The sequence below is a fragment of the Mya arenaria genome, chromosome 3 (assembly GCF_026914265.1).
Source record: "Mya arenaria isolate MELC-2E11 chromosome 3, ASM2691426v1".
NCBI classification, from domain to species: Eukaryota; Metazoa; Mollusca; class Bivalvia; order Myida; family Myidae; genus Mya; species Mya arenaria.
Window position 1 is genome coordinate 51,009,271 of NC_069124.1, and position 14,689 is coordinate 51,023,959.

The window sequence follows — 14,689 nt, forward strand, 5'->3', positions numbered from 1 at the left end:
GAAAAAGTAAAGTAGAAAACGCATTTCTGTACATTTCACCAAAGAGCGTGCGATATTAGTTGACGTTAAAAAGTTTGTCAAAAAATCGTGTTTATATGAATATGTATTTTCAATTTTAATTAAAAGTAACCAGCAGTGGTTACATGACCTGAAACACCTGTCTGGTATGCAAGAAATTTGAAGTCGTCTAAAATAATGTTCAAGTAATACATTTTGGATTTATGTTCTTACATAATATTCAAACATTATATCTATATACATACCAACTGTAACTTTCATACAGTCTGCTTATAAATAACTAGAAAATTATAACTACATTTTATTTTTGATTCAGTTTATTTCAAAGTTAAATATTCAAAATGCAAGCACTTAAAAATTAACATTCATAAAAATTCATTGCACCCGTAGGAACTTTAATTGTTTTATAAATAAGCAAATTGGCAAACTATAGATTAACAGTCCAGGGCTTTTTCACCAAAAATTGTGAAGAGGCCTAGCCTTTTCATTTGGGAAATTTAAACGCGTGAAATTCTTCAAATTGTGAAATTAAAATGCGTAAATGTCTCAAATTGGGAAATTCCACATGAGGATTGAAGACACCTTTTAAACACGGGTCAAGGTATCCATATGAAACTTGGAACTCGTGTTATAAAAAACAGGCTCATATCTTACATGTGAGTCTACTTCTAGCTGATTTTTTTTTCAATTATGACCTTTTTAATATGAAATGTGTACAAACATTCCACACGGTCAAGCTTGAAAAGTCTAAAATGTATGGACTTCCAATTGATATACATTTAGATCTTTTCGGGGGGAGAAATCATGTCTTTGACCTCGCTTTTTTAACATGACGCAATGACAAAAGAGGGAGAGAGATTAGTTTTAATCTTCATAGAGTTGATTCTTAATCGAGGGAAAGAATTGATAGCAATATATGGACTAATTGGTCCTCGAATAACATTTAAATCATACAGCATTTTTCTGATGTTAACTTAAAAGATAAAAAGAATAATTTGCTCAAACAGAAAAAAAATTTATTGTAAATTTTTGAAGTAAGACCTTCCTTTTTGGGAAAAATATCTGGGAATTGTGAAATTTTTTTCTTGAAATTGGGAAAATATGCCATTTTTCCCAACTGTGAAGTACATGTAGCCTAATTTCGGCCCCTAGCAAAGAAGGTGAAAAAGCCCTGCAGTCTTTTTATTGTAATCCCATTTGTAGTTGAATGACAAATAAAATAGGCATTTCCTTTAGAAACAACGATTGGCAACTCATCAGTATAAATTAAATTCAATAAATAATAAGTCAAAAACAAGAATAACATGGCATAAATAAGTAAATAAAAATAAATAAATATCACCTGATAAGAACTGCTTTAAAAGCACTGTCTGGAACATTGATGTTTGAACATCTCACAAAGGAAAGGAATAAAACATTTCCATAAAACAAAATCCTAAATTCCTGACAATAATATATAGAAAATAGCTTGTTGTTTTTTCTTTACTATAGAAATTCTGTTTAATGCTTAAGAATCTATTCTTACACTGGTCAACCATCCACGAAAGTTAGTTCACAGCAGAGACTAGCTCATAGGTTTTATTGTATTTTATTTTCTATAGAAGGCCTGCCTTATGCTCAAAAATTTAAATTTCTAACACTGGTAAACCATTCAAAAAGGTTATTTCACAGCAGATACTTGTGTGTAGGTTTAAGTGTAATTTATTTGCCATGTAAAATTTGTCTTATGCTTCAGAATCTATGATACACTGGTAAACCATTCACAAAAGTTAGCTCACAGCAGAGACTAGGTTGTAGATTTTGGTGGAAGTTATTTACTGGTCCTATAAAAATTCTTCCTTACACTCATCTATATCCAACACTGGTAAACCATTTACAAAGGTTATTTCACAGCCATATATACAGACAAAGCCTTATTGGTCTAACAAAGCATCCAGAAGATCTCCCTTTTGCTTCAAAACTTTAACTGCCGCATTCCTGTCCAATCCCATCTGGTGCATCATCACAGCGATATCTCTTTGGTCAACATTGTCTTCATTCTCAGCTACCTCACCTATCACTTGGTACACTGCTTTTTCCTTCAAGGTTCCTTTAATGTTATCTTCACAAAGAACTTTACCCTTATGAATGACTTTCAATTTTTGGAGGGGCACTTGGAGTGCATATGAAAAGTATTTGTAAATATCTGAACCACACCAACTAGTCTGAATTGTCAGTTTGTGTTTGTCTTTGTTACATTTCACACTTACATTTACAGCTGGCTCATGTTCATTTAATTCAGGCACATCAGTATGATATTCATCTTTACTTAGGTAACTCTTCCCAGCAGGCTTACTAAAATCTGTCCGAGCACCTTTCACTGCTTTCGAAAAGTCAACCAGTGGTGGATAACTGAAGGAAGACCTTTTGTCCTGGTGATTTTCTGTAGCCGTATTATTTCCTGGAAATAATGACAAAACATTCAACTATGTTAGCTCTTTGCTGAAATTACCACTTTAATAGAATAACGATGGAACAACCAGAATGTATGGTATGAAAATCTATTAACTTTTTTTTTTAAAGAGTTGCAGCCAAACATAGTTCTGATTGAACTGCTTAGCATACTCGGCATATCAATTATAGATCATAATACAATATAATTAAATATGATCATATTGTAGAGCTGCTACAATTCACTTAAAGCTCGTAAATTTCCATATCAAACATGTTGATTCAAATGTTTTCGATTCCATTCATGTTTTACTTATTGCTGATATTTAAGATTAAGTTGTACATTCAAAGGTTGTTTAATCATTAAAATTATGAAAAACTAGGACAAAACTTTCTGTTTGCAAAGTTAAATAATAAAAAACCCATCACACACTTAAACAGAAACCGAATTACAAAAACAGAAACTGAATTACAAAACATTACCTGATTTTGTTAATCATTTAAAGTTTATCAACAGATATTTTCTGTAATAAATGTGTGGTGTTTTTCTGTACGAATTTGAGGATTTGACGGACTTTAATTTTAAACACATCTATGGAGTGTTTCCTTTTCAAATGCAGCATGAGATTAGTTGAGCTGCCAAGCTTTGGATAAATAACGCAGAGCCTGAAATGTTACCACACTGACACTCTTGAATTTAGTTTTTTCGAGCATCTTTCAATGACGGAAACACCATGTTACTAGGCTAGTAAGAATAAAACTATTATTGATTTGAAGCCAGATTAACTCACACCGCGTAACAAAAGTCAACATGTTTAGAATGTGGAAACAACAGGTCATTTTGTGACATGCATGTTCAATGAGCGGATCAAATTGAATTTTGGGGTTTCTGTATTAAATTAAATTGGCAAGTTTAAAAACCGCATTTTTTTCAATGCATCATTGCACCTCTATCATATTGATTTGTTTTTTATTTGCTTTTATCCAATATCTTAAATAAATGTATTCATGAGATTCTTTTCAAGATAATGACTTGTTCATGAATGGATAATTACAAACCAAAGATACTGTTATCATCTGCTCTGTAGTTGCTGGATTTCATCTGCAGAGTGTTGGAGGGTTTACATGATATCTGGTGTTTTGGCCAGTCCTTTACTTGGCATTCACGAGAACTGAAAACAAAACAAAAGTCACTAAATTGTCTTTATTTACTACACAAACAACAAAGGAAAGAAGCAAAAAAGGGACAAAACTCCAATTTCAATTATAACAGTGTTCAATATTAATAATTTAATGGTTGTCAGATTGTGTGTTCCCTAATAATCAACCAGAAGCTGGTACTCATTTATGAAAAGTGCACTGGAGCACAATGACATAAAGGAGCATAGTCAGCCTTGGTGAGTTCATTTGAAATTATTTATATAAAAGTAATACAAAAATAAATAATGGGTTGAATAAGGATTCTTGAAAGCTTATCTTTTCCCAATTACTGATAGAAAAAGGTGCTGACTAAAACAAAAAACCTTGTATATATATAGAAGTATATTCCAACAACCCGCAACTGTTTTCAAAACAATAAAGCACTAGTTAGTCAATTGTAATTGTAACCTCCACCCCCCCTGGGGGGTTACAATTGACTGTCAAAAGTTGAAGAAAAGTTTTGTTTCGATGTAGACAATTCTTAGTTTTAAGCCATTAACCATACATGTGATAACGTCCCGGAAATCGTATCTCTGCCACGGAGGGTGCATGTTTGTCCCGGAAAGTCATAAAAAAAACGAAAAAAAATTCTCGGAATCAATTACTAGTATCTTAATTTTACCAATGTAAGTCAGCTTTTTGCCTGTCCGGGACACTGGTCATAAAACACAGGACATATTGACACTAATCCGTTAATTGGTACGTGTGTCGTCGAGGTCATCGTCAATCACCGGATAATTGATCTATTGTTGTGCTTAACGAGTCGGGGAGGGTTCTTGTATACAAATAAGATTGTTTTCATATGGACTTGTTTGGTCTTATGAATGATAGCTTTTAATTGATGAATTGATATTTTTCACACATTTTACCGACAAACGAGCATGAAGATAAGTTCAAAGAAATTGACAAAATGAGTAAAAAAACAAAATTAAAACACGGAAAACATCCCATATTCCATTCAAATTTCAAAGTCGATACATCGTTATGCTTTAAACAACTTAAGCGTCCATAAGGAATTTTAGTGTTTTTAACTTTTTTTCAAACTATCGTTGTGTATTTTTACACCGAAATAAAACTGACTATATGGGGTTTACAGGTGGTTATATAGAGTGCTTTAATCACGTGATCATGGTAAGTCACGTGATCGCTTTATAAAGCCGATTGTTGACACGTCTCTATCAAAATTATATGCATCTCCAAATGGAAAAAAGCTCATCGACTGGAAAATCTTCTTGATCGTCTGGAAACTATTGTGTTTCATAAGTTGCAAACGTTTTAAATGTGATGAAAAAATAAATATTTTGTAACGCATGTTCTCAAAAGCGCGGGAAAACAGGTGCCCGTATAGTTGTTTATTTCCTGTTTTGATGAAACCGAAAGTAGACTGCATATCCTCCTGGTTAGCACTTCATTTAAAGCCTGGGAAATTATCTGGTGGTTTTATTTTTTCAAGAAAAAGCAGAAAAAAACAAACCATGTCAAGTAAAAAATACGTCTTGGCAGTCAAAATAGGTACATTTTCCCGACGTTAAAAACGACTAAAATAGCCCAGATATGCTCTAGAATGCACCACAGGCGTTCCCCATTTAAAAAAAATCCTTCATGCACCCGGACCCCCCTAGTGTGCATTGACATTACTTCGAGTGTCCCGGAATCGACCCAAAAAATTATCACATGTATGCTATTAACACAATGGCTTACAAAAAACCCTCACAGACTGTAACTATATACAATGTTGTATTTGTAATGATTTTTTTTTCCTATTTACTTTTTTATCATTATATCTATAACATTAAGTTCTCATCTTATCTTATCAACATAATATGTTTGTTTTTTTTCAAAGTTTTCAGACAAGTTTTATATTTGATTATATCAAAAGACAAAACAGCAGCAATATGGTCCTTTTGGGTTCCTATAAGTTTAAGGGTTATCAATAGTATTTACAAGGTTTGAAGCTTAGACTGCTGGTGTGTACTGTTTAAGTAAATTGTATATCTTATGGCCTTCATTAGACACAACCCCATTAGATTCTTCTTTGCTCCATAAAAGTTTCTTTATGTCACTAGTGTCAGTTCTGATTAAGCTTGTTTTGGAATGAAACAGTTTCATTTGACTGCTTTATGCCTTGTGAATTTAAGGTCAGTTCATTTGTAAAACTGTCAGCTCAAATTAAATTATGCGATTTTTGTTCTTTCAAAGTGGCATGTAATTGCAGCATAACTTCAACTCCAGCTTGGCATCCGAACATGCTCTATCCGAATATTAATTCACTACAAAAAATCGCATGAAGACCAAGAGAAAAACAATTACCAGTAAAACACCGACTTGCATTTAGTGCAACGTTTCATGACACTTAATTGTGTCTCACAAACATTACAATTTATATTGTTTACATTCGTCATTTTTCCAAATTTATGTTACAAACAAACGTTTAAAGGGAGGTCACTCTTTTTCTTGTGAAATAAAATATTTAGGTCATAAAATCTGCAAATATTTCGTCTGAAGGATTAGACTACACTAATATTGCAGGTCGTATTGGAAACCTCAGTGATTTTGAATTTTATACGTCTTCTGAGATTAAACACTTTTTTAACTGAAAAATCTGAAAAGGCATCAATAACTCAAGTCTATGAAGTAATAATTCAACAATTATAACTCGATTCTGTTTTTCAGGTAATACTGGGAGCATAACGGTATTATGCGAAATAAAAAGTGCACTTTAGGCACATAGTCTAAAAAAGTATCTTTTATGAGATATTGGTGTAATATTTTCATTTCGTTTTCAAACCTGTGTCACGGTGCGGCGAACAAGCTCCATGGTTATGTACATGTGTATGATTTTATAATTACCTATTCTCACTTATGAGTCAGGCCAACAACAAAATGACTAGCACTCTTATTGCCGGAGTACTCGTCGAAAGGGCAAGGCCCGAGTGTGAGTATAAATAAGCTTACACACCGTATGTGTTACTGCAGTGGGACAACGCACAGTTCCCAAATTCAAACAGCTCGGAGATGGTGGTCAACCTCATATTTCGATATCATTTTAATATATGTACATAATATGAATATGTTCTCGAGACTGTTTTCATCCCTTGCCATATAAACATGAACTGTTGAAGTAATAAAGCCAAATTAAGAGGAATATACATGGCATTTTCTTTCAGGTAAGAGTCTGTGTGTACAAATGTTTAAAAATATCAGACGGTTTTCGAGAACTTCAATTGTTTATCCCATTTTATCGTGTAAAATTTAACAAGCCCAGTTTATAGAATCCAATGGTTATAATAACAAAAACATCTTAGATAAATGCATTCAATTGGTGCAATATTCATTTAATGTGCATGAAAAGACATTCAGTAATGGTTCAAATAATTTTGAACCAAAGAGATAACAGTATTTTTCAAAATATTTGACTGAAATTCCAAAATGATCAAAACGGTCGTGCCTTGCCAGCAACAACGTGTTTACAGCCATTTAAAGGTGCGCTTCGATTGAACGTTTAATTGTCAAAAACTTGAAGCATCCAAATAAACATTGACCTATATCAGGGGGGTATACGTATTCCGAATCTGCAAGGGTTTAAGTGAGGGTTTGGAGCTTGATATGCAAGATGGCGGCGAAACCATGACGAAATAGGATTTTTGGAACCTGTTTTCGCCTGGTAAGTGGTATAAAGTATATATTTCAAAAATATCATGACGCAAATACAAAAATGCCTGGAGTAATACAACACAGCAAAGTCACTGCTTTTGGCAAAACTTTATGCATTTAAATTACCATCAACGTGTGAAAATTGCACAGTTTCGACAATGAATTGCATAATAAGCAATAAAATGGTCTGAAGTCTCCAAAGAACGATATACTAATAACACTGGTTAGTGTAAACATTTTTTAAATGCCGCATTACCCGTGCACATGGTCTTCTAGATTCCTATGCTTCTGTGAACGGTAGCATCCGAACTATCGGCACAGACGGATTATGAAGTTGGTATTTGGCGCTTCTGATATGTTTATAGGTTCATTCTAACAACAAACACCAGCTATTTACACATGTTTGAAATATCGGCATCGTCATATCATTCGTTCAAGTAGAATATCGTAACAAACAGATGCACGAAAACATCGCGATGGTTTATACTTAACGTTGAAAAATTAACTACAAAATGACATTATAAACGGAGCAATGGACTTTAAAATAGAAGAAGTATGAAAATTGTGACTAAATGAGCGGCATTTGTCTATTTTAATGTAGATAAATTGAATAATCACGGGTCGTATTACTAGTGTTGACACATCAGGTCGTATAATTCAAGCGCGGTTTGTAGACCATTTGATCGCTGGATCGGCGAGGTGTGTCCGAGTTTTATAGCGCGTTAAACACACAGGAATGTTTACCCTTTTACTGTCGGTTGACCATTTTACAATACTGTGTTGCTGTTTGATAGTGTTCTGAGTGAAAGTTGTATTGGATTGTTTGTGATTTGTTTGGCCCCGTATATTTGTTGAAAAAAAAATATGGCGGATGAAGATGCGGAAGAGGGGCAGGAATGGGACGCTCTGCGCATGCGTGATGACGAAGAAATGGGATTTTTCACGGAACTCGCGCTGCACGAGACGGAGAGGTGGATACAGGTACTGTAAAGTAATTTCTCCGTGCATTTCCAAAAAAACATTCAACTGAATCTGTTTTAAAATATACACAGATATGGCTGGGTAGGCTTGAATTTTCGCCAGTTGGGAGTTATTTTGTATTCAACATGTAAACCGTGTGAGTCAAACTTTTGCACGAGTATGTAATTGTAGACTTCAAGGCGGTAGTTGTCCATAATTGTTGACGTTTTGACTGGTAAAATAGGTACATTGAAATTTTGAAATAGGTCAAACTGGTTTGACATTAATGATTTAAAGTATATACTCTCTGTTTTTACAATCATGATTTATTATTCGTATTTGGTGTGTTTGGTGAACACAAACGGCATTACAATGGATTTGTTTTGCAGAATGTACCCTCTTTCTTGAACTTCGAAAATATATTTTAATTTTCATTCATTTTTGTCACTTTTCCAAATGTAATGAATGAGCACATACTGATTGTTCATTTAGCTTGACATGTATTTGCACCCGTTTTTCTAAAGTAGTTCATTCTTACTTTTACCCTTTCAACAGCCTGTGGGTTGGATTGGTCATCAGAAAACCATGTAAAAGAACATCCCTTGACATTTGAAAAGTATCAAGGAGATTAATTGCAATTGCCAACATAACATAAGAAAGTGCAATTCAAAAGATGTGTGGACAAATCCCAATGTTAGCTCAGATTTCGGGCTATTAGGCTTTAAGTAGTTCAGCTAGGATTTACTACTTAAAATGAAATGGTATTTTAATATGCTGAAATATGATGTATGGTAAAAAGGCTCCGTAATGACTGTGTTTAAATCTTAAGTAGTGTACAGTGCATATTTGATATATATTATATAATTATCTTATCTAAAATGCTCATGTTCATTTCTTATCAATGAATTTTACGTCAGTTTGCATATTGTGACACATACTTATAGATACTGTATTTGATAAAATTTCATCCCGTTGCATTTTGGGTTCAAAAGTATTCCTTTGACGAATATCCCATCAACCGGTGGGGGTAAAACTCCCCCTTTGGATACAAAAATTTGTTAAAGTCACACTTGGGGATGTGACGGGGTCAAGCTATAATGCAGCCATTCTAGGGCGCGGGCAGACCTTTATAAACTCAACAACAACAAAATAAAATTTTATCCACATTGCAACGATTTTCTTGTGAGATGTATTAGTGTAATAGGGGCGTCTATTTTCCAAAAATCACATACTCCCAATGATACACTGATTTCAACCGATTATTATTATTCAATCAGAAACGATTTAAAAACTGCAAAATAAAAGAAAGGGTGGAGACCTTGCAACTTAATCTTTTTCCCCTGATCTTTAAGTATGTTTTTGTTCTCAATGCTTTAGTGTTTCTTGTGTTATAATGTTTTGTTTGATGCTGAACAGGCTGCATTTGATAGTACAAAACACATTAATTAAACTGAATGAGTTCTTGATAAGGAATACAGGGATGCATTATTAATTTACCCATGAAACCATAATAAACCTGTATAGTTCAGATTGTTTCTGTAATAATAAAAGATCATTGAATAGATGCAGGTCAATGGCCAAACAATTATGTTTATATTGCTTGTTGATGTTAAATTTCTAAAGTTTATTTAACATTGTACAGGGCAGGGGCCTCTTGCAATACAGGATTTTAGTCATCTTAAATCTGTCTAAATGTCACAGATGGCAACACATTTATTTCCTTAACTTTAAATTCAGTTTTAAAGCTGCACTATCACAGATTGAACGTTTTGACAACTTTTTTATTTTTTGTCTTGGAACCAGCCAATTTTTGCGAAAATACATGGAAACCAGTTATATAAGACTGCTGACAAAAAATTAGACCGCAGATTTTTATATATAAAAATGATGTTTTGTGCATTTTTCTTAAGACATAAAACATTAATTTTTTAACAGAAATATGAAGATCTACGATCTGATTTTTTGTCAGCAATCATTTATCATTGGTTTGTAGATATTTACACAAAAATGTTCTCTTTCCAAGATAAAAAATAAAAAAGTTGTAAAAATGGTATATCTTTAAGAGTGTAGCTTTAATACTCATGGCTTAAAATATAAATTCACTGAAGTATATAGCAAAATAATTATACTATGGCACAAAGATAATTTCAACTGAAGACTTAAATGGACTAAAAAAAATCGAAAATGCCCCCAGTATCCAGGATATCACTGCAGAGTTTGCACACTTTGGAGTCGCAACATACATGTTGGATGCCTGTCCCCTTCTGCTTAATTAAGCTGTGGGTGGGATTGGGAGAGGCTTTTAGTTCAATATTTAAAGGCAAAGAAAAGCAAGTAATACTCTTTTAATGACACTGATCTCACAAAAATGATGCAAAATTATTCCCTGTAGAAAATAATTTGAAAATATATTGTTCATTAATAAAACATGAATCTTCACTGGATACTTTGTGAGGCCGGGGGAAACATCATTTACTATTATCAGCTATCAGCTATCGAGGTGGAAGGCTCTGTGACCAGTTAATTTGATAATGGATATCTCCAGGTAATTGGCAATGTGACACTGGCCCATTGTTTCTCTACAAGGGGTTTTAATATGGTATTTTCTGAGGACAGTAACATTGGACAAGTAGGATTGATGCCCTTTACCTGACCCTGCTGGTCTGAACCTTACTTGCGCCTGCCCCAAAAAAATTCCCACCAATTTTGTAAGGGGGTTAGGACCTTTTTTGATGGAGAAAAATTAAACAAAAATGAAGTAAGAAGCTTTAAGATGTAGAAAGAGGATGTTAAGACTGTGTCGACAAAGTGTTGTTGCTTAAAAAAATAGACTTTAAAAAAGTCTATTTGGGAATTTTCTTTTAATATTTAGTGAAAATGATCATGCTTTGGCATAGGGAATGGGTCGAAATTTGGGCCTAAAATGGTCAGAAAAAAACACTGCTGCCATATAACCCTGTAATTATGTGAAACAATGGCCAGCTTCACCCCTCTTTCCTGGACTTCTCTGTTATTTGTCTTTCATTTGACCTTGGACAGTGTTGACAAACGGAGACAATTCCACAGCCTCTCTATTCCATGCTGTCTCTTTTAGTCTCTGATGCCTTCTACTCAGGCCCCTCTTCCTTGGACTTCTTTACATAAATGTCCTGTGAAACCAACCTTTTTTTGTTTCAACTATTCGTTTCTCCATAATGTGTAAATACCGCTAACATTTAAATTTTATGTTTCGAAAAAAAAAAAGGATTATATATTTTTATTTTAAAAATTATAAATTTTATTTAAAATAACAGACCCCCCGAAACTTTTTTGTATGTTAGAGTTTGTGTACTCTTAAAGAAACAAACTTGATCACAATCTTTGATCTTTTCTGTCTCGGTTAAATTCTCCAAATAATGAACACATTTTTCCCTAGTCAGAAAGGTCCAAAACAATGGGGGAAAAACGCCAACATGTCCACTCCCAGAGTCTTCAAATGGAATTGTGTTTTTAGGAAGTTGTTTTTTATTCCAATTATAGTAATTGAAAAGTTATTGTTGGCCGAAAACAGACTTGTATGGAAGATCGCAGATACAGCCTGTAGTTCTTGTCAGTAGTTTATGGTACTCTACTTATTGTGGGGGAATCATGAAGTAACTCCCTTTGTACAAACTAATGATTATAACATTTAATCAAAGTTCTGCAAGTGCACAGAGCTACCAAAATAGTGCATAACTGTGTAAATATGCATAAAACATGATGAAAAATGCAATGCTTTTATCATTGGTGTATCAACACACATTGGATTTAGTCAAATCGTCATTTTAATCATTGACATCTTGTACAGTATTATAAGATTAAATATCAGTGGAGTGCAGGCAATTCAAGGCAGTGTCAACTTCCCGGTATGTAACATATTACTTAATCATTTGACTTCATTTTTTAAAAAATAGGGGTTTTATATATTTGGTAAAAAAAAAGTCTTGGGGTAAAAGACGTCTAAATCACCCGAAACCTAATCTGGTGCTCAGTCGATAATGGATTCAAAACATCTTTAATAAGAGGTTTATTATTACAAATTTATATTCCATGCAGATATTGAACAAGGTTATGTTTGCTATCAATATTTTATAGACTTGAAGGATAGGCGCTGCCGTTAAGTTAATTACTTAAAGCGTCCTGTTCTTTATCAACTTAGCGAATGGACTTGCCATGTATTAGATGTAATCTTGTAATGTAATTGGTTAATGGAACATAGTCATAGACTAAATAATGTTAAATGACTGAAATTACTTAAATATACAGCCATTAAATACATTTAAAAAGCAGAAAAATGACTTTTTTAAAGAAAAGAATAAAGCTACAATTTATGACTTTATCAATTATTTTGACTTTGACAAGTTTTGACTTTCAAGGTCATTTAAACTCTACCATCTTTATTCAGTACGGTATATAGTAATATACAAAATTTGTGTATTTGCTTACAGCAAAATATAACTATTTTGTGGTATAACTATATGTTCAACCTGTATTGTGCCTTCATGATCTTGTACTCTTTTGAAGCATGTATGTTCAACTGAACATTTTGATAGAATATACTTTATATAATGATAAACTCCATAAATAAATCTTACTTCCATGGTGAAGGGAGCAACATGACATTTGGTCTGCGATCCTGACCAACCCTATCCCTATCCAGCCCTAACCCACCTTAAAATTTTACCTTTACCTGTAGCATCTTTTCATCTTAACAGACATGACATCATAATTAGTTTTGACCTGTTGAAAAGTCATGGGTTATAACATAAGTCAGCTGGTACATATTTTGTAAAATCTTTATGACTTATGAGTAGGGTTAAATTGCTGCACCCACTCTGCCCTTTTTAATCTTCATGATTTTACAAAATATGGTCTAACTATTATCAAACCCAAGTTTAACCTTCATGAGATTAATACCAACATTTTCAGCCAATGAAATTAAGTTCCTATCAGTCTACAGTAAGTACCACTACCATAACTGTAGTTTTACAACTTATTAAAAGAAATGATGTCATCTGCTGAAAACGGGTTACAATTAATCTAAAGCTAGGTTCACACTATGACTTTTGGATCGAAGTTAACCAACGTTTGGGCAAACATCCAGCTCCGCTAGTAAAAGTTGTTAAAAGTTAAATATAATTGTTGTTTGCTGGTGATCGTCATGGCATGTTGAAAATTTTAAACATGCAAAAACATTGTTGATGTCTAGAAATAAAGGTTGTGCTCCATTTGTAAATGTTCATGAACTATTGATTAAGTTGTACAGATTTTGCCTATAGATGTTGGACACTGTTGGCATACATCAACTGAGACACTGCCGTTGAACATTGTTGGAAGATGGTATGCGTCAGGCTCCGTTGTCCGAAAATCACATGAGTTACTGGGTCGGTGTGAAAAGTTTGCATACCCTTGCCCCTTGCGTTACGATGGCTTTCTTTGCATCAGATACCTGTTGGCCTTAAATTGGACAAGCATACAGCTAGGTTCACCTCTGCCAGCATCTCAGTCATTGTTTGCCAACGGAGTCCAACTTAGGCAAACCCTATGAAATTAAATCAAAGTTGGTATATGTTGGTCCAAATGTCGTAGTGAAAACTCAGCTTAATACATTAAGAATATAATAGGCAAAACTTGCTGACTATGAAGGACTTTGTAGCTCCACCCTTCTTAATTATTAAGATTTGACTTAATATGTTCCAACTTGGATAAATATAGAAATGTAAATGTCACACCAGTCTCATGGCTTCTTCTTTCTTCAACATTGGGCGATGATAGTTACTGATTTATTTTGCTGTCAGGTTTCACCCCAAAAGGCGATCTTATTTCAGGTGACCTAAAGTTGGGCAATCTTAAATAAGGAGTTGCACTTAATTATATAAATCACCGAAAACTCTTTTCTGGTAAAATATATTCTTGTGTCGCTTTAACATTATCAAAAAATGGACATAAAAAAAAAAAATGGTATAATTTAAAAAATTATGATCATTTTTTTATGCGGTGTTTTTTATGGGTCATGACTTTTTAAGATATTTAAGGGCTCTTGCAATTTTAAGTATTTTCACAAAATTTCTCCTTGAAAAGAAATCTAAATGAGAATCCAACCTTTTTGATCTTTTAAAGAGCTTCTTATTACCATTCTGATCGGTTTACAGGTCATGTTTTGTTTAAACAAGCTATACTTATGTAAACTAACTTTAAAGCTATCATAGTTTGTCATTTCCATATATTATGATAAAATCACCAAAAATGACATAGAAACTCATAATCTTGTTTCATTTTGTATAAAAACAATGACATTTGCTTAATTTGATTAGTATCATAAGTGACTAATTGGCAATTTGGTATATATGATGAAATTTAACTCTTTCATTTGTTTTTAAAATGTAACAATATCGGAATCAAGTTCTTC

General features: G+C 33.3%; 2 protein-coding genes across 7 annotated transcripts in view; one reads left to right on the forward strand and one right to left on the reverse strand.

Moving 5' to 3' along the window:
- Nucleotides 1-323: 323 nt before the first annotated feature.
- Nucleotides 324-6,096, reverse strand: LOC128228230 (uncharacterized). The gene is made up of 3 exons (XM_052939405.1): nt 5,959-6,096; nt 3,508-3,620; nt 324-2,458 (listed from the first exon to the last, which is right to left on the reverse strand). Exons 1-3 carry the CDS (start codon nt 6,048-6,050, stop codon nt 1,932-1,934), a joined length of 732 nt encoding a protein of 243 aa, XP_052795365.1. The 5' UTR covers nt 6,051-6,096; the 3' UTR covers nt 324-1,931.
- Nucleotides 6,097-8,044: 1,948 nt separating this feature from the next.
- LOC128226755 (LIM and calponin homology domains-containing protein 1-like) overlaps nt 8,045-14,689 on the forward strand; it is an 80,758-nt gene continuing 74,113 nt past the window's right edge. For 4 of the 6 annotated variants that reach the window (XR_008259725.1, XM_052936785.1, XM_052936788.1 and 1 more), the window contains exon 1: nt 8,046-8,283. Coding sequence is in view for 5 of the 6 variants with exons in the window: in XM_052936785.1 (XP_052792745.1) it covers nt 8,167-8,283 (117 nt within the window). In the remaining variant the exon portion in view is untranslated. Of the gene's footprint in view, nt 8,284-14,689 lie in introns of all 6 variants that reach the window. The other 2 variants (XM_052936784.1, XM_052936787.1) reach the window with 1 other exon arrangement.